Genomic DNA, 19,420 nt, shown 5'->3' with positions numbered 1-19,420 from the left:
CAGCCCTGCCTCAGCACAGGGGGAGAACTAGATGAATTCTTGAGGTCCATTCCAGCCCCTCTATGATTCTGTGATCCTCTGAAGATACTTTAGGCAAACACAAGTTTTGGGCAAATACATGGGTAACTGGATGAAATTTAACGGCCTGTGCTATAGCTACACAGGAGGCCAGACTAAAGTACTCTTGTGGACTTAAACTCTATGAATAAGAATCAATTGGACAGTATTATTAATGGGACTTGTGCTCCTGAATCCCCTATGTACTTTGGAGAAATCTCTCTCTACATCTTTAGTTTGATAATTGAGAGGAGTCATTTCTTCATGGAGGCTGCCTAAGGGATTTGGACACCCGGTTCTGGTAGAGGTCAATGGGAGTTGGGCACCTGACTCCCCTTTGAAAAGAACTAAATATTTCTGCACCCGCTTATGCACTTGGCCACAAGGGGGCAGCCCTCACAAGGTGAAGGGCCCTGAGCGAAGGAGTTCTCCGCAGGGACGCACGGCTGTGATGGGAGAGAAGGGGCTGGTCGCTGATTGGCTGGGCACACGAGGGGGGAGAAGAACGTGTCCGATCCCTCCAGCACAGGAGACCCCAACACACCTGCCGGCCCCAGGGAGAACCCAGCAGCGTCTCCGCGCCCTGGGGTGTCAGTGAGCGCAGGGATGGGGAGGCGGCGGGGGCTGTCCTGGGTTATCCAGCTAATGCACCTGTGGGGTAAGGGCTGGGGAGACCGAACCGCTGGTTACTAGCAGGGAGTTGGGGCTGTATTTCATTGACTGTGTGGTGGGGAAGAAGGGAGTGAAATGGAGAGATCGGTCGGTCTGTCCCTCCGCAGCCTGTCTCTCTTCCCACCCCACTCCGCGGTTCCCGGGGGCAAGTGGCTCGTGGCAGCTTCTGACTTGGTTCCCCCTTGTCTCCCTCATTCCCAGTGGCCAGCGGGCAGCTCTCTGTGGAGCAGAGCCCGGAATGGCTGGATGTCCCCGAGGGGCAGAATGGCACCGTGACCTGCGCTTACTCCAGCGCTATCCAAAGTTTACACTGGTACCGGCAGGCTCCCGGGGAGCGGCCCCTTTTCCTGCTGATGCTGCACGGTAAGGGGAGCGAGACACAAGAACCGAATTTCACTGCGGATCACGATCCGGGGCCGAAGCGGAGCTCCCTGCACATCCGCGGCTGCCGGCTGGGGGACACCGCCCGCTACCTCTGCGCCGTGGAGACACAGTGACACAGGGGGCAGAGTAGCCTGTACAATAACTCTGGGTGTGACCCGGGAGGGGGCTGCAGGGCGCTGGGGGCGCGCCGGGCGGTGTGGGACAGAGCCCCGTGGGCAGACGGGGAAAGGAGTTTATAGCCCTGCTGAGGGGGAGGCTCCCTAGTTAGGGCGGTGGGAGGGGACCGAGGAAACGTGGTTTCGGCTCCCAGCTCTGCCGGAGGCGCTTTGATCTTGGCCATGAAGGCAGCATTTCCCCAGGAGCCCCAGGGAGCGGTCGATGCTTCTATGCCCGAGGCCTCACCGCTCGTGTCCGGGGTCTGGCGTGGCAGGGGATTTCGCGTGGCTACTTCCTTGGCTGCCGTGTCCATTCCTGGCTGTGTTTTCTCTGGTCTCCAGGCTCCAGCCAAGTCATTCAGCAGTTCACTCCCCTTTCTGGGCTAACAAATGGGGCAACTTAACGTCCTCAGCAACTGTCCAAACAGCTTTTCTGCCCCTGCCTGGGCCCACTGAAGTCCTCTGCTTCTTGGCCCTGCTTCCTCTTCTCTCTCTTCTTGCCCAGCGTAATGCGCTGCTGCTTCCCTTCGCCAGCGACTCCAGCAGTTAAGCTCCGAGGAACTCCTGGCTTCCTTCGGGCCCAATCTCAGGGATCCCCATAAGGAGCAGCCTGGGTCTCTGTCTCCTGTTGCAGGCCCTATCTCAGGGACCCCCCCTCCCCACAGGAACCTACCCTACAGTCTATGGGTAGCTCAACCTGATAACCACATGCTCTTCCCACAGAGGGCCTCCCCTCACACCTCTCTCCAGGACCGTCTCTCCATTAATGAGCTCCCTGCCCTATTTAAATAGTGCTCTGCCTGCTTCACCACCGCAACTAGGGCTTGGGGGGGGGGGGGTGTCAGCCTTTCTAATTAACCCCCATTACACCCAGCAGGGGTCACTAATGAGCCCTTGTGTTGCCTGCTCATGAGAGAGCTGGTAGCTGAAGCTAGCTTGCTGCAAAGGGCCGGCCAGCCTATGACGCTGCCCAATCCCCTTTGAAACTTTCTTATTATTGCTAAATTGGGTCTGGTGGTGTTAGGCGCCGTACAAAGAAGCGACTCGTGCAAGGTCACGTAGGAGGCCAGAGCCAAGATTGTCAGAGCATTTTATAGGAATTAGATGCTTATCTCCCATAGGCACCTTGGAAAAAATCCGACCCTAATCTCCCTGGGTTTCAGTTCCCCATCGGTATAATGGCGGTGGCGAATAATACTTTCTCTGTCTGTCTTTTCTATTTAGAGTGTAAGTTTCTTAGGGCAGGGACTGTCTCTATATATCCGTGCAGTGCCCAGCAAAATAAGGCTTTGATCTCAATTGGGTTTCTGGGTGCTACTATAATATCAAAAGTTAATAAATGGTACCGACAGCAGCTCTGAATGTGTAATTCGTTTTCATATATGCTACGTGACCAAAGGCCAGACCAAAGGCAAACATTTTTTAACAGTGAGGTTAGTTCACTGTAGCAACAACCTGCCTTTGAGCATGAGGGATTCTTCTCCATCCCTTGAAGTCTTTACATCGGATTTGGATGGGACACCTGATAATTCATGGGATGGTGTGGGTGACTCAGGGCTGGCCTCCGCGCCCCAGCAGGGTGGTAGGGGGCGCTGTGCTGCAGGCAGCAGGGTGGGGGCTCTTTATGGGGCTCTCTTCCCTGAGAGCTAGTTCTGACCCCAGTGTGACACTAGGGGGCGCTGTTCTGCAGGGGGCAGGTGGAGGAGCTCAGGTGGGAGGGCCCCCCTTTTAGCCAGTTCTGATTGCAATCTGCCAGTGGAGTGGTGGTGTCACTCAATCAGTGGTTAACTCTGCCAGGAAGTTTGGCTCTGGTGCCAATCTACAATCAATCAGGAAACACTCTTTGCTTTTCTGCAGCAGAGAAGTCACAGACACGTCGGTTGTCATGTCGAGGGCCATGCAGCAGCTTGAGAGCTAACACGACTTCTGGTGCAGAAGAAGAGAGAAAGTGTGATACTGAGGCAGGAGGAAAATCTTTTCATTATGAGGGAACAAAACCTACTCTGGGCTGTGACCGCTTTGGTATTACTTGGTAAATAGAGACTCTACATTTGGAATCTTCTTAACTCAGAGCCAGAATAGACTCGACTAGAAGTGAGGGTTGGGGAGACTGGGTGAACTGGGCAGGGATTTTCAAAGGGAGGTTTTGGGTACCTAGTTCTCTTCTGCTCCTTTGAAAAATCTCAGCCTGAAGCTTTGAAAAACCTTGGATGAAGGGAATGGATCACTGGGTGATAACCTGTTCTGTTCATTCCCTCTGGGGCCCCTGGCTTTGGCCACTGTCGGAAGACAGGACACTGGGCTAAATGGACCTTTTGTCTGACCCAGTCTGGCCGTTCTTATGTTCTTATGTAATGGGAAAATATCACAATGCTGCCCAGTCCTTGGGCCATTCTTCCTATGGGTAAAATGTTCCAATGGAAATTACTGGGAATCTGAGTAAAACTGATGGTGGGGTTGGAATAGTAATAAATAATAATAGGATATAATAATAATAATAATTAATAAATATTTACCAATAATTAATCAGCAGCAACAGCCAATGATTTCCACCTCGGGGTAGGTGCTGTGCAACGAAAATAAGTGTCAGTGCCTGATCCAAGATGACGATGACGAAGAAGATTATTATCATCATCAGGATAATCAATGAGGGATGCGCTCCATAAATCAAGTCAGGGGCAACATTCTACGACTAACCTCTCCCTCACCCGCTCTGTGTAACAGGCTCCAGCATGGAAGATGCGGTAACGCAGACCCAGCCGGCGGCGTCGGGCGTGGAGAGTGGGTCTGTGACCTTGGATTGCGCTTACGAAACTGACGCTAGCTATTACTGGAAATTGTGTATTTTACAACAGATTGATGTATGGATAGATGATACACATGGCAGGACAGATAGACGTGGATAGATAGGAGCATTCAGAAATTAGAGAGAGGCAACAGCAGAAAGAAAGGTAAATAGATGCACAGATAGACAGGGAGAGAGACAGAACAACATAAGAACTGCCATAGTGGGTCAGAGCAAAGGTCCATCTAGCCCAGTGTCCTATCTTCTGACAGTGGCCAGCTGCCAGATGCCCCAGAGGGAATGCACAGAACAGGAATCATCCAGTGATCCATCCCCTGTCACCCATTCCCAGCGTCTGGTGGATAGACAGACATTAGGTTAAACAGGTACTGTAACACTCTAATATACATTATTTTAGTTGCTATCGTTATATTTCCCTGCAGCCTCCTGCTGTGAGGCCCAGTTGGTTCAGAGACCTGAGTCACTGGTTGTTTAGGAAGGCGACATCTCCACCGTGACCTGTACTTACACCAGCGCTTACCAAACCTTCCACTGGTACCAGCTGCTCCCCCAGAGAGGGCTCTCCCACCGTTGACTGTCAATGGTAGAGAGGAAGCCACTGATGGGTGGTTCATGGGCGAGCTCCTGGAGGATTTGAAAAGCAGCTCTCGGCACAGCTCGGAGTCCCAGCTGGGGAACTCAGGCCCCTACTTGTGTGGGGTGGAGGCACAGCAACCCAAGCTGGGCTTAAAAGCCCTCATTCTCTGCAAGGCAGCATGGTGGGGGAGATGCAGGCACAGAGGTCCCCAGCTGGTGTGAATATGTCATAGCTCAGCTGGAGTCAATGGGCCAGATCCCCAGCTGGTGTATGAAGACACAGAGAAAGTCCCTGCCCCCAAGAGCTCACAAGCTATAGGGGCTAAAGAGAGAAAGGCAGAAAGTGGAAAGAGAGTCAAAGGGAGGGGGAGGGAAAGAACCTAGCAGCCCTGAACCCCATTCCAGCTGGTTATGCACCAGACCACTCTGCTTATCAAATACGGTGACTTTATTGGCACCACTGTGGGTTTAAAGAAAAGGAGTACTTGTGGCACCTTAGAGACTAACCAGTTTATTTGAGCATGAGCTTTCGTGAGCTACAGCTCACTTCATCGGATGGGTTTACTGTTTACTGTGGGTTTACATTCACTGACGTAACCAGATATAGGGCTGGGAGTCCTAGTGCTTTTCTTTCCTGCTTGACACTCCTTAAAACCTATGGCCACACACATTAAAAGCAACGGGTTAATTCTGGAGGGGAATTTTTCTTTAGGAAATGGAATTTTACAGGGAAAAGTCCCTTCTCTGGACCACATGGCATCATCCACCGTTTGCAGCAATGAAAAAAGCCACCGGCAGCGAAGGGAAAAACGCCCCCAGCTTTTGGGAAGCGCAGCTCCCTTGGGACAGAGATGATGGGTCAGTTTCCGGCTGGCCCTGGCTCTGGCTGCGGTTTGGGCTGTTCTCCTCCAGAAGGCACCGCAGCACAGTCAGCGTGGCTCTCCACAGACAGGGCGCACCAGTTTATTCCAGCCTCTGGTGTCCCGTGGTCGAGTTCTCCTGCAAGCCCCTCATACGTGGTGAGGCATGTGGGGGGCTCAGCCAGGGGCTCTGGAACAATGTGTACAGTGGGGTGCTGAGAACCACTGAACCAAACTGTAAACCCTGGATCTGATGGAAACCACTTCAAGCCAGGGGGTGCAGCAGCCCCCGCTCTCCCCCCAGCACCCTTAGTTCCAGCACCTGTGGGCTCAGCGGCAGGGCAGGTATTGAGGGGAGGGGAGGCTCATGCTTGGCCCCACCTCCAACTGTGACATCACTGCCTGATGTCTAACCGTCACCATTCAGACACCGGCTCTCTCGCCTCCCTCGGCCCAGGGCTGCAGGTGGAGGAGAAGAGCTGCCGCCTGGGTGACTCTCTCCCAGGCTGGCTGGAGAGAAAAGCGGCAGCGCCCTGCAGAAGAGCCGAGACGCTGGGGGGATGGTCACGATCCCGGGCTCAGCCATTGTGCTGATTTGGCTTTTCAGTGAGTAAAATTCCATATCCCATTTCTGAAAGATTCTCCACCTGCCTCCCCCTTCATTACTGGCGCTGAGAGATTAAACAGACCTTCCTCCTCTTCTGCAATAAGGGATGCTCTCAGGCAGGGATTTAGGTACCCAAATACCACTGGAATTGAATTTCAATGGATTCTGGGAGTCTAAATAAAGGGGAGGGTGATCTGTTGTTCTCCTTGTCCACAGAGTGTGGGACAAGAAATAACTGGCTTAGTTTGCAGGAAGGGAGATTTAGATTAGATGTTAGGAAAACCTTTCTAACTATAAGGAGAGTGGAGCTCCAGACAGATTAAGTAGGGAGGCTGTGGGATCCCCATCGCTGGAGGGTTTGAAGATCAGGTTAGACAAACACCTGTCAGGCAGGGATGATCTCATGGCCGGGGGGGGGGGGGAGCACTGCACGACCTCTTGAGGTCAGCCTGACATTTCTGTGATTCCATGAAATCCCTGCAGATCCTTAAAAACTCCTTGAACAAAGAACTCCCCTCAGTGTCAGCATCCTCCGACTAACCTCTCTTTCCCCTCTCCTTGTGCCAGGCTCCAGCATGGAAGATGCTGTAACTCAGACCCAGCCTTCAGTGTCAGGGGTGGAGCGCCAGTCCGTTTCCCTGGACTGCACTTATGAAACAGCTGCTAGCAGTTATTATTTGTATTGGTACAAACAGCCCGCTGGGGAAAGCCTTCTTTTCCTTTCTTGGCAATATTCTGGAGGAACAAAGAGGAATGAGGCCGGGAAGAGATTCTCTGTTAATCTGGAGAAGTCCAGACGCTCTGTCAGTATGAGGATCACAGCTCTGGAGTTGGGGGACGCGGCCATGTACTTCTGCGCTTTCAGTAGAGACACTGTGTTGAAATTCATAGGGAGCCCTGAACAAAAACCTGACACCTCTCTGCTACTGTAAGAAACTGACTCCTGCAGGTGAAGTTAGGAGGCGACCACGGGCAGGAAAGGGGTGTGGCGGTGGGGGGAGGGCTATGAAGTGGGGTGAGACCTGCCACAGTTGGGTTCCTGGAGATGAAAACCTCTTCCTGATTTCTGGGAAAAGGCGGCACCACAATGTTACTCAGAAATTCTCCTCAAAGAGGAGATGGAACAAGTCAAAAGCAGAATAAGATCCCATGGCTGGAAGCCGGAGAGAGACAAATTTAGACTAGAAAGAAAGTGCACATTTTTAACAGTGAGGGTAATTAAACACTGAAACAACTTACCCGGGGACATGGTGGATTCTCCATCTTTTGAAATCTCGAAATCAAGACTGGGTGTCTCTCCTCTAGTCAACCACAAGGTATGGGTTGGGTACAAGAATCACAATTATAATTCTCTGGCCTCTGTTAACGCATTGTGTTAGATGATCACAAAGGTCTCTTCTCACTTTAGGATCCATGCATCAAGCAATCTATTGATATCTCACGGGGGGTGGGGGAGGCTGGGATGGATTCCTTCTGGAGTTAGGGACCCCAATTCTAATTAAAATCAATGAATGCTTGGCATCTACATCCCTAGGCTCCTTTGGAAATCCAGCTGAAATTCCATCCTGGGTTGACACTTAACCCGCACTTGAGCTTTCAGTGTATGGACTTAACTGGCACCTGGGGCTCGCACTGGCCCCTCTGCATAGGGACAAACATCACCATATGGGCAGAAGAGCTGAGTCATTCCTGGAAAGAGAGTTCCCAGATTTATATTGCGGCTGGCATTTTCAAAAGGGCCTCGAGGATTTAGATTATCGTATTCCATTAAAAATCAAGAGAGGATTTGGGCATATAAATTCCTTGGGCTATTTTGGAAATCACAACGTGGATGCTCAGTCTGCATTAATTTTAATGGGAATCAGACATCTAATTCCTGTAGGCTGATTTCAAAATCTCAGCCTGCCTTTTCAAGTCACAAGGAACTATAAACTGCATTGAAAGTGGACGGTTCCCCTTTACCTAAAAACAGAGCTTCCTCAGGCCCTGCTGGGTTGATCTGAAAGGAAATTGTGATAAAAATGGGGCAAACCCCGGGCTGAAAGCAAACAGGCTTGTGATCACGTGCTGCCACCTGGCGGACATTTCTTTCCAATTTGACAGCTGCAGGAATTAATGGAATATGTGCAGGAGTTTTCCACCACTGTTTTACTATTAAATATAAAGGCACATCCTCATTTCAGTCTGGGCATTGAAATGTTGTTTAGACACACAACTACTTATGTGTTTCACAGACACACACAAAATCTGTCACACACACAAACTCACAAAGGCTCTCTCTTTCCCTCTCTCTTACATACACAAATTCATACATATGTGAACTCACAATTCACGCAAAGCCCCTCACACCCAGAATCACAAATATACCGAAGTTGCTCTTACGTACATCAAACACCTACAGTCACTCACACACACACGTCCCAAATTCTCTCATTGCCACACTCACAAAATGACACACTCACACACAAACTAGCACATATACCAAAATCACTCACTTGCAGATCAAACACAAATGCACACTCTCAAAGTCTCAAATATAACAGACTCACCTCACTCTGCTCTCACTGCACAGAGGTAGCTGCCTGAGTCCCCCAGCCGGGAGTCCATGATGTGCAGAGGGCTGCATTTCCCATCTTCCAGGGGCTGCCCCACTAACCACTGCTCGGTAGCATTCTCCTGAGGCCAGCAGGTTAGGAACCCATGGTCTGTTGAATTCAAGGTTGGGATTGCCAAAGACAGCTACAGGATCCAGGTAGCCAAACTTCACTGAAATTCAACAGGACATGGGTCCCTAACTCCCTTGGGTTCCTTTGAACATCCCAGACTAAATCCATTCATGTCTGTGGGGTGCTGAGATACTGCAGAACTTGGATTGGGGGAGAGGGAGAGAGAGAAAGAGACAAAAGCACCTTTTAAAATATTTTCAAATGAGCCCAAGGGAATTAGGTGCTCAACTCACAGTGGAATTCAAGGGAAATTGGGCTACTAAGTTCCTCAGAAATCTTTAACCATTCCAGGCTAAAAGTGCCTGAATTAGGTATTTCTCTGGTCCACAGTGTCTACCCACATCACAATCTTCACTTTATTGGTCCACACAACACCCCTGCAAGGTGGGAAAGTGCTGTTACCCCATTTTATGGCTGGGGGTCTGAGGAACAGAAGGGCAGATTTTTAAAGCTCTTTAGGTACCTGGTGGGATTTTTCAGAAGTGCCTTTGAAATCAGTGCGTGTTAGGGGCCCTGGGTGTGTTTGAAAACCCCACTAGCCATTCCTTTCAAAACGTGACCCTGAGTGACTTGCCCAATTCCTAAAGCCCCCAGAATGCCTGGGGTGGAGGAAGGACTCGAACCCAGGCCTTCGCTAACATTATAGCCACAGGACTCTCCTGCTTCGTCGTGTTTGGTGCTGTTGAGATACTGCCAAGGAAGCCCCTCATGCTGGGTGCTTTTGTCTACGCTGGGGGTGTACAGCTCCGAGAGGGCAGCTGAGCTTGTGCAGGAGCAAGCGGCGGCAGTTACAGGACCCTAGGCTGGGGGGTGTCACATGCTGTGTCTGAGCACAACAAAACATCAGGCCGAGATGAGCCAGGCACCATCGCACCTCAGTGCCCGGCTGCTACCGGTGCCAGAAATTCACCTCACCCCTCTGGGAATCATGAGGCTGCAAATCCCCTGGGTCTTTCTTCCTTTGTACTGTAAGTTTTTGCTCAGAACACTCTGGGCTCCTCCAAGGCAGCTGCTTCGCTTGTCGGACATTGAGGCAGAAATGACTGGAGACGTATTTGATTCAGTTCCCTGCTCTGTTTGATTCAGAGTTACACCACCTACATATGGGAAAGAGGGGGCTGCCAATGGGACACACTCCGTGTCTGATCTATTTACAGAGTCATCTTGTCCCGGGGTTCTTTGTTAGCATTTCTTGCCTCTTTTCAGACTGGGGAAGATTCTAGGTGGAGAGAGAAAGGGTGCATGGGTCCATGGATGGACGGAAAGGTGCTTCAGAGGGAAGGATAGGGAGATAGCACATAGGGAAGAATGGTCAGATAGGTAGACAGGCAAAGTAACACACTCTCACCTACACTTGAATGCTACATTTCAACTGTTCTTTTGTTTCCCTTCAGTCTCCTGCTGCGAAGCCCAAGTGGATCAGAGCCCCCAGTCGCTGGTTACTGGGGAGGAGGGGGGGTCTCCACCCTGTCCTGCGCGTTCACCACCAAGTACCAAACCTTCCACTGGTACCAGCAGCTCCCTGGGCGAGGCCTGACCTACCTGCTGGCCGTGAGCCCTCAGGAGAACACCACCAAGCAGCGGTTCGTGGGGCAGCCCCTGGAAAGTGGGAAACGCAGCCCTCTGCACATCACCAGCTCCCAGCGGGGGGACTCAGGCAGCTACCTCTGAGCAGTGAGAGCAGAGAGACACAGGCAGAGCGGGGCTCAGGGCAAAAACCCTCATCCTCTGACAGCAGCTGGGCCGAGGAGCTGCAGGGACGGATCCCCAGCTGGTGTAAAGTGGCTGTTGCTCCACTGGAGTCACTGAATCAGACCCCCAGCTGGTGCAAATCAGCAATATCTTCATTTACGTCACTGGGCCAGATCCTCATCTGGTGTGACCCAGACGCTCTCGATTGGAGCTAATGTGGCAGGTCCTCAGGGGGTGTAAATCAGCTGTAACTCCACTGGAGTAAAGGGGTGCACCTGTGTGTGGAGGGCTCTGTATCATTCCCATGAACTTTTAGCTGGGATTCCCCTGTAGCAAATAATGCCCCCCTCCCCCTCTTCCCCCCCCCCCCCGCTTCTCTGCCAGGGCAGCAGATGGCGCTAGAGGGCTCACCCTCCTCCCCTGCAGACCCTGGTTAATTCCCACAGCCTGAGGTCCGGGCTGTCCTCAATGTACCCAGCCCAGCCCAGTTCACAGAGCTGCTGTTCCCCCCCGGGGCACACAATGAAACAGCAGCCTCTGTAGGCGGAGAATCCTTCCCCTTGAGAAGGCTGAAACCTGAGGGGAGGGAGAATTCTCATTTCCACTGGTCTCCTGCAGACCTTCCACGGATTGACTCTGCCTCGGTATATTCCTCTGCGAGGGACAGAAGAAACGGAGCTCACCATGGCCTCAGAGAGTGGAACTGCTCTGTGGAGCCTTCTCCTCACCTTTGCTTTTCTCTGTGAGTGAAACAAATATTTTCTCATTTTAAAGGGTAAAAAGATGCAGACTCTTAGACGTCAGTGGGGGGCAAGACCTCTTAAATGGATATCTCTCTATCTCTCTGAGAGCTAATGCACCCGTAAGGACAGAGGGGTCTGCAAATATCTCAGCCTCTGTTCTGTTTAAACAGTAATATTTATTTGGAGTTATTTGTTAACATTTCTTGTCCTGCTTTTTTAAGATTCGGGGAGAGTACAGAGAAAAATAAGCAGATGTTGATGGAAGGATCTATATCTGTATACCTATCTGTATCGATATATCCACATGTAGATATAGATACTGGGGATGCAACAATAGAAGGATGGATGGAGGCTGAAGAGGGAAGGCTTGATAGATACATCCACAGATAAACAGGCAACTCACATGCTCTTCATGTTAACTGCTATTATTTTGTTTCCCTCCAGTCTCCTGCTGCGAAGCCCAAGTGGTTCAGAGCCCCGAGTGGCTGGTTGCAGGGGAAGGGGAGGTCTCCACCATGTCCTGCTCTTTCACCAGCGCTTACCAAACCTTCTACTGGTACCAGCAGCTGCCTGGGCAAGGGCCGACCCACCTGCTGACCACGAGCTCTAATGACAATGTCACTGTGGGGCGGTTCATAGGCGAGCGCCTGGAAAGTGGGAAACGCAGCTCTCTGCACCTCACCGACTCCCAGCTGGGGGACTCAGGCAGCTACCTCTGCGCGGTGAGAGCACAGTGACACAGGCAGAGCTGGGCTCAGGGCAAAAACCCTCAGTTCTCTGGCAGGCAGCTTGGCGGACGAGGTGCGGGGCAGATCCCCAGGTGGTTTAAAGCAGCGTAATTCCATGGCAGCCAAGGGGACAGATGCTCAGCTGTTATAAATGGGCAGAGCTCCATTGGAGTCAATGGGCCATATCATAAGGATACGGAGATTGGCACCGAGGTTGCAGATCCTGGGACAGCTGTGTGAAGATCAGCCTAAATCTGGTGTCACTCCACATGTGTTCATTGTGGTGACTAGATCACAACTAAAAAAAAATCATTTTCTTTCCTTTTTTTCCTCCACTTTCTACAGCAAAGTTTATTACGAAACATAACTAGAGAGAAACCATCTTCTTGTGAGCTGTAGCTCACGAAAGCTTATGCTCAAATAAATTTGTTAGTCTCTAAGGTGCCACAAGTCCTCCTTTTCTTTTTGCTAATACAGACTAACACGGCTGCTACTCTGAAACCCATCTTCCTTTACAGGAACCGAATACAAAATTTCCTTTGCGTGAAAGCTGTAAAATCATCCGCGTTTCAATAGCAACAATAAACAAACAAAACTAACCTAGCCCCTCCCCACACTCTCCTTCCTTCAGAAACCGCGACTCCTCTAGGAAAGCGGAACAAAGTTTTCTGCTCCCCCGTAGCGCCCTGCAGTTCAGACAAGAGTCCGGCAGAGGGCGCTGCCGCGCCGACCGGAGAGCTCCAGAAACTAGCGCGCTCCCTGGTGTTTCCACCGCCCCCCCCCTCCCGGACCCTGCGAGACTTTCTAGCAGCTCAGCGCAAAGGCAGCTACCAACCAAGCTCGGAGAGATTCGAGGCTTGACACCAAGAGTCACGATTTAATTCGGAGCGGACTCAGCGTTCCCGGATTCCTTCAGCCCTCAGAAGACAGAGGTCGGCTTCCCTCTGCGAGGAAAGGGCCTAATTCGTTTCTTCTGACATTGCTGGCGGGCGGGGGCGGGGGTGCCTGAGTGGAGAGAAAACAGAGCCGCTCCGTGCAAAAGCGCAGAGACACCGAATCTTCATTGAGAGGATGCTTAAAACCCTGGTCTCCAGGCTTGTGCTGCTCCTTGTTTCCAGTGAGTCAGGGCATGGCTACACTTGCAGATGTAGAGCACTTTGAGTTAAACCAGCCTTTGGAGAGCACAGTAGGGAAAGCGCTGCAGTCTGTCCACACCAACAGCTTCCAGCGCACTGGCGCGGCCACATTTGCTGCACTTGCAGCGGCATTGGGAGTGGTGCATTATGGGTAGCTATCCCAGCATGCAAGTGACTGAAACATGCTTTTCAAATGGGGGGTGTGGGGTGGAGTGTGACAGGGAGTGTGTTGCGTGTATGTGGGGGGGAGAGAGTGGGTTGGGGGAGAGAAAGTAGGTTTTTGGGGGGCTGAGAGCATGTCAGCATGCTGTCTTGTAAGCTCAGACAGAAGCAGACTCCCCTCCCCCCACCTCTCTCTCACACACGCAGCATTCCACGCTAATGGCTTGCTTTGTCTCAGAGCAGATAAGCAGCCAGCTGTCAGAAACGGAGCTTTCAAAGGGCACATCCACATTCCTGCAGCGATTCAAAAACAATGACAAGAGTGGCCACTTGACTTAAGGGGATTATGGGACCTTTCCGGAGGCTGATCAGAGAGCAGCAATGCAACACCTTGTTCACACTGGCTCCATGGCACTCCAGCTGGGGCGCAGCAACCGTTATTCCAGTCGCCGAGGTGGAGTACCAGCAGCACTGTAGCCGCAGAGTCAGAGCACTCTACGTGCCTTGCCAGTGTGGACAGATAGTGAGCTGGTGCGCCTGGGGCCCCTTTATTGCACTGTAACCCATAAGTGTAGCCAAACCCTCAGATTCCCACGTAGTATTGCTGGGCATTATTCCCCCCCCACCCCCCGTTGGTATTTATTAATTTTCACCTGTGTCCGGGTGTCCTTCTTGATGACACTTCATGCTGCTGCTGCTGCTGCTGATAGTTTCCCTGTCTATGTCTGGAGGATTTTCATGCTCTGTTTTTATTTTATTACCAGGCAGAGTGGTGGATGCAAAGGTTTCTCAGCCTGCTGCGCTGTCTTTCCTGGTGTGGGGCAGGGCTGACTTCCCCTGTAACCACAGTGTAGCTGGCTACAAAAGAAAATTATTTGGTACTATCAGAACCCTGGAGCTGCCCCTTGAGCTGTGATCTCTGGCTACAACTCTGCCGAACTGAACCTCACCTGCTCTCATGCCTCAATCAAGATGAATGACAACGTGTTTTGGTACCAGCAGTTCCTGAACCGAGGACTACAATACATAGCTTCTGGGTACCAAGAAATCATTAATAGCCCCGAGCCCAAGGGAGCTTTGCACATCCCCATAGACAGAAAATCCAGCACCCTGGTCTTACACAGGGTGAGGCTGGCAGATGCGGCTGTGTATTACTGTGCTGTGGAAGACACAGTGTGACAGCCAGGTCTAAGAAAAATCCTCTTAGGAGAGAACATAAGAACATAAGAACAAAAGAATGGCCATACTGGGTCAGACCAGAGGTCCACCCAGAGCAGTATCCTGTCTACTGACAGTGGCCAATGCCAGGTGCCCCAGAGGGAGTGAACCTAACAAGTGATCTCTCTCCTGCCATTCATCTCCAGCCTCTGACAAACAGAGGCTAGGGACACTATTCCTTACCCATCCTGGCTAATAGCCATTAATGGACTTAACTTCCATGAATTTATCCAGTTCTCTTTTAAACCCTGTTATAATCCTAGCCTTCACAACCTCCTCAGGCAAGGAGTTCCACAGGTTGACAGTGCACTGAGTGAAGAAGAACTTCCTTTTATTTGTTTTAAACCTGCTACCCATTAATTTCATTTGGTGGCCCCTAGTTCTTATATTATGGGAACAAGTAAATAACTTTTCCTTATTCACTTTCTCCAAACCACTCACGATTTTATATACCTAAATCATGTCCCCCCTTAGTCTCCTCTTTTCCAAACTGAAAAGTCCTACCCTCTGTAATCTCTCCTCATATGGGATCTGTTCCAAACCCCTAACCATTTTAGTTGCCCTTTTCTGAACATTTTCTAATGCCAGTATATCATTTTTGAGATGAGGGGACCACATCTTATGCTGTATTCAAGATGTGGGCATACCCTGGATTTATATAAGGGCAATAAGATATTCTCTGTCTTATTCTCTATCCCTGTTTCAATGATTCCTAACATCCTGTTTGCTTTTTTGACTGCCGCTGCACACTGCATGGATGTTTTCAGAGAACTATCCATGGTGACTCCAAGATCTTTCTCCTAAATTAGCCCCCATGCATATTGTATGCATTACTTTACATTTATCCACATTAAATTTCATTTGCCATTTTGTTGCCCAGTCACTTAGTTTTGTGAGATCTTTTTGAAGTTCTTCACAGTCTGCTTTGGTCTTAATTATCTTGAGCAGTTTAGTATCATCTGCAAACTTTGCCACCTCACTGTTTACCCCTTTCTCCAGATCATTTATGAATAGGTTGAATAGGATTGGTCCTAGGACTGACCCTTGGGGAACACCACTAGTTACCCCTCTCCATTCTGAAAATTGACTCTTTATTCTGACCCTTTGTTCCCTGTCTTTTAACCAGTTCTCAGTCCATGAAAGGATCTTCTCTCTTATCCCATGAGAACTTAATTTACATAAGAGCCTTTGGTGAGGGACCTTGTCAAAGGCTTTCTGGAAATCTAAGTACACTATGTCCACTGGATCCCCCTTGTCCATATGTTTGTTGACCCCCTCAAAGAACTCTATTCGTTTATTAAGACACGATCTCCCTTCACAGAAACCATGTTGACATTTGTGCAACAATTTATGTTCTTGTAGGTGTCTGACAATTTTATTCTTTACTATTGTTTCAACTAATTTACCCGGTACTGATGTAAGACTTGCCGGTCTGTAATTGTCAGGATCTCCTCTAGAGCCTTTCTTAAATATTGGCGTTACATTAGCTATCTTCCAGTCATTGGGTACAGTAGCTGATTTAAAGGACAGGTTACAAACCATAGTTAATAGTTCCACAATTTCACATTTGAGTTATTTCAGAACTCTTGGGTGAATACCATCTGGTCCAGGTGACCTGTTACTGTTATGTTTCTCAATTAATTCCAAAACCTCCTCTACACTTCAATCTGTGACAATTCCTCAGATTTGTCACCTACAAAAGACGGCTCAGGTTTGGGAATCACCCTAACATCTTCAGCTGCGAAGACTGAAGCAAAGAATTCATTTAGTTTCTTCATGATGACTTTATCATCTTTAAGTCCTCCTTTTGTATCTCGATCGTCCAGGGGCCCCACTGGTTGCTTAGCAGACTTCCTGCTTCTGATGTACTTAAAAAACCTTTTGTTATTACCTTCTGAGTTTTTGGCTAGCTGTTCTTCAAACTCCTTTTTGGATTTTCTTATTACATTTTAAAATTTAATTTGGCAGTGTTTATGCTCCTTTCTACTTACCTGACTAGGATTTGACTTCCACTTTTTAAAAGATGCCTTTTTATCTCTCACTGCTTCTTCTACATGGTTGTAAAGCCACAGTGGTTCTTTTTTAGTTCTTTTACTGTGTTTTTTAAGTTGGGGTATGCATTTAAGCTGAGCCTGTATTATGGTGTCTTTGAAAAGGGTCCATGCAGCTTGCAGGGATTTCCCTCTAGTCACTGTACCTTTTAATTTCTGTTTAACTAACTGCCTCATTTTTGCATAGTTCCCCTTTCTGAAATTAAATGCCACAGTGTTGGGCTGTTGAGGTGTTCTTCCCACCACAGGAATGTTAAAAGTTATTATATTATGGTCAGTATTTCCAAGCGGTCCTGTTATAGTTACCTCTTGGACCAGATCCTGCACTCCGCTCAGGACTAAATTGAGAGTTGCCTCTCCCCTTGTGGGTTCCTTTACGAGCTGCTTCAAGAAGCAGTCATTTAAAGCATCGAGAAATTTTGTCTCTGCATTTCGTCCTGAGGTGACATGTACCCAGTCAATATGGGGATAACTGAAATCCCCTACTATTATTAAGTTTTTATTTTGATAGCTTCTCTAATTTCCCTTAGCATTTCATCATCACTCTCACTGTCCTGGTCAGGTGGTCAATAATAGATCCCTACTGTTATATTCTTATTAGAGCATGGAATTACTATCCATAGAGATTCTATGGAACATGTGGATTCATTTATGATTTTTATTTCATTTGATTCTGCATTTTCTTTCACATATAGTGCCACCCCCTTTCCCCTCGCATGACCTGTTCTGTCCTTCCGATATACTTTGTACCCCGGAATGACTGTGTCCCTTTGATTGTGCTCAGTCCACCAGGTTTCTGTGATGCCTATTATATCATATCCTCCTTTAACACGAGGCACTCCAGTTCACCCATCTTATTATTTAGACTTCTAGCATTTGTGTACAAGCACTTAAAAAACTTGTCACTGTTTATTTGTCTGTCCTTTTCTGATGTGTCAGGTTCTTTATGTGAATGTTTCTCGTCTGATCTGGCCCATACTTTGTCCTCTTTCATCCCCTCCTCCTGATTAAAACCTAGAGAATCATGAATCACAGTAAAAAGGTAAAACCATGGCACAAACAAACGAAAACCAAAACAAAAAACCCATCCCACACCATCTGCAAGGACATTATCTTGAAATATCCATAGCTACACACTACAACACCCTCCTTTTCTTGCATCTGGCCACAAATATTACTGGGGGGAGGGGAAACAATGTACTTTCTAATTATTTAGTAAATTCCATTCTGCTTTAATAATCTCCCACGATTTAGTGGGAAATCAGCGTAACTTAGTACTTCACTTGGACTGCCTGATAACACCCGCCTTTTGCAAATCATCCATGTATGCTGCACAGAGGAGCTCCTTTGGGAAAGTTTGGAGAGAGGTTTTGTGTTGAACACTTCTACAGTTTCCCAGCAGAGGGCGCTGCAGTATGAGCAGGAGCCGTCCGTGTAGACATGAGGACCTATGGATCCATTTCACCCTTTGGCTTTTTCATGATGGACACAGTGAGGCATTCTGGAGCTTGGCAGCTCCTCATCTATTATTGGGAGTGGACCACATCCACACGGACTGAATTGGCCTTGTCAGCACTGATTCTCCACTTGTAAGGTAACTCCCTTCTCTTCATGTGCCAGTAAATTTATGCCTGGATCTGTAATTTTCACTCCATGCGTCTGAAGAAGTGGGTTTTTTTCACCCACGAAAGTTTATGCCCAAATAAATCTGTCAGTCTCAAAGGTGCCACAGGACTCCTGGTTGTTTTTGTAGACATGATGACACATGGGTCTATTTTACCTTTTGGGTTCCCATTGAATCTCGTTCTTCTGTCATCCCTCCTGCCCCTGAGCCCGGCCCATGACGGATAGAGTGAGGCATCTTGGAACCTCAGCGGAAGGGCAGGTACAGAGGAGAGAGACACAGAGGGAGGTTTACGCTGTTGGTCTCAGGCGTCACTCACAGCTGGAGTTCCAGCAGAGGCATCACTGCATGGCTACTGTTCAGCACTCTGCAAAAAAGTCTCTCTTTGGCTTGTAGGTGCGGGGGAAAGGGCGGAGCCTCCCTCTGCCACAGGGCTCAGACAGAGAGAAGGGGCTGGGACGCTGCTGTTCCGCTGTGAAGATGGGAACAATCCCGGGCTCAGGGATTGTGCTGATTTTTCTTCTGAGTGAGTGAGATTTTGGTTCTTTCAATCTCTATTTCTCTGTCTTGTGCCATCCATCCCAATACACACAGGACTTTCCCTCTCGTCTCTCTAGCCATCATTTTTATATGGTCCTCCATCACCGTGGTATTTTAGCTGCTAAATGGTCTGGGAGAACAATGTAAAATGTCTTTGTCTTTTAATATAAATTAATACTAACCCCACCCACACATCACATTCAGAGTTTGGTGACTCCTTAAATTTTGAGGACATTGGATTATCTTCTTGCAATATGATAAGACACCGACCTCCTTCAGAAAAAGAACATGAAATTTCTTTGAAGGTCAAACAGGAAAAATAAATACAATCTCCCCATCATGTCTACAGTCACTTTCATGTTTTCTTAGTTAAGGGGGTCTGTAGATCGATAGATAGATAGATAGATAGATAGATAGATAGATAGATACTTTAAAGCACCATCCTCGAATTGCATTTGTGTAAAGGTCACAAATAAGGACAAGCTAATATAACAACTCACATTCTGCTATATGAATTCTTCTCGCCCTCTCCAAGCTAGCTCATATTGAGAGAATGGGGGATTGGCGAGAGAGAATTTACCCCTAAACTCCCTTCAAAGTGTCATGCTCACTGAATTAATTCTCTTGCTGGTTTCCTCTCCTAGGTGCCTCCGGCAGAGCCGAGATCAGGCAGCCGGTCTCAG

General features: G+C 49.0%; 1 long non-coding RNA gene and 2 gene segments (V, D, J or C); 2 read left to right on the top strand and 1 right to left on the bottom strand.

Moving 5' to 3' along the window:
• Positions 1-553: 553 nt before the first annotated feature.
• Positions 554-1,228, top strand: LOC119563606. The segment is given in 2 exon segments: positions 554-715; positions 931-1,228. Coding segments are annotated over 2 exon segments (348 nt in total).
• Positions 1,229-2,203: 975 nt separating this feature from the next.
• LOC119567904 lies at positions 2,204-10,296 on the bottom strand. Of its 3 annotated transcripts, XR_005227828.2 has the most exons (5): positions 10,192-10,296; positions 9,999-10,062; positions 3,966-8,983; positions 3,785-3,834; positions 2,355-3,194 (listed from the first exon to the last, which is right to left on the bottom strand). It is a non-coding gene; the product is annotated as an uncharacterized LOC119567904 (long non-coding RNA). The 3 variants fall into 3 exon arrangements; XR_006285592.1 differs by having other exon boundaries at positions 2,356-3,194; positions 3,785-8,983; XR_006285593.1 differs by lacking the exons at positions 9,999-10,062; positions 10,192-10,296 and adding an exon at positions 9,754-9,930 and having other exon boundaries at positions 2,204-3,194; positions 3,785-8,983.
• Positions 10,297-11,149: 853 nt separating this feature from the next.
• On the top strand, positions 11,150-12,439 carry LOC114021311. The segment is given in 2 exon segments: positions 11,150-11,277; positions 11,723-12,439. Coding segments are annotated over 2 exon segments (351 nt in total).
• Positions 12,440-19,420: the final 6,981 nt, after the last annotated feature.

The sequence above is a fragment of the Chelonia mydas genome, chromosome 13, assembly GCF_015237465.2.
Source record: "Chelonia mydas isolate rCheMyd1 chromosome 13, rCheMyd1.pri.v2, whole genome shotgun sequence".
Classification (NCBI taxonomy): Eukaryota; Metazoa; Chordata; order Testudines; family Cheloniidae; genus Chelonia; species Chelonia mydas.
Note: the sequence above shows the minus strand (reverse complement) of the source record. Positions and strands in the feature narration are given on the sequence as shown.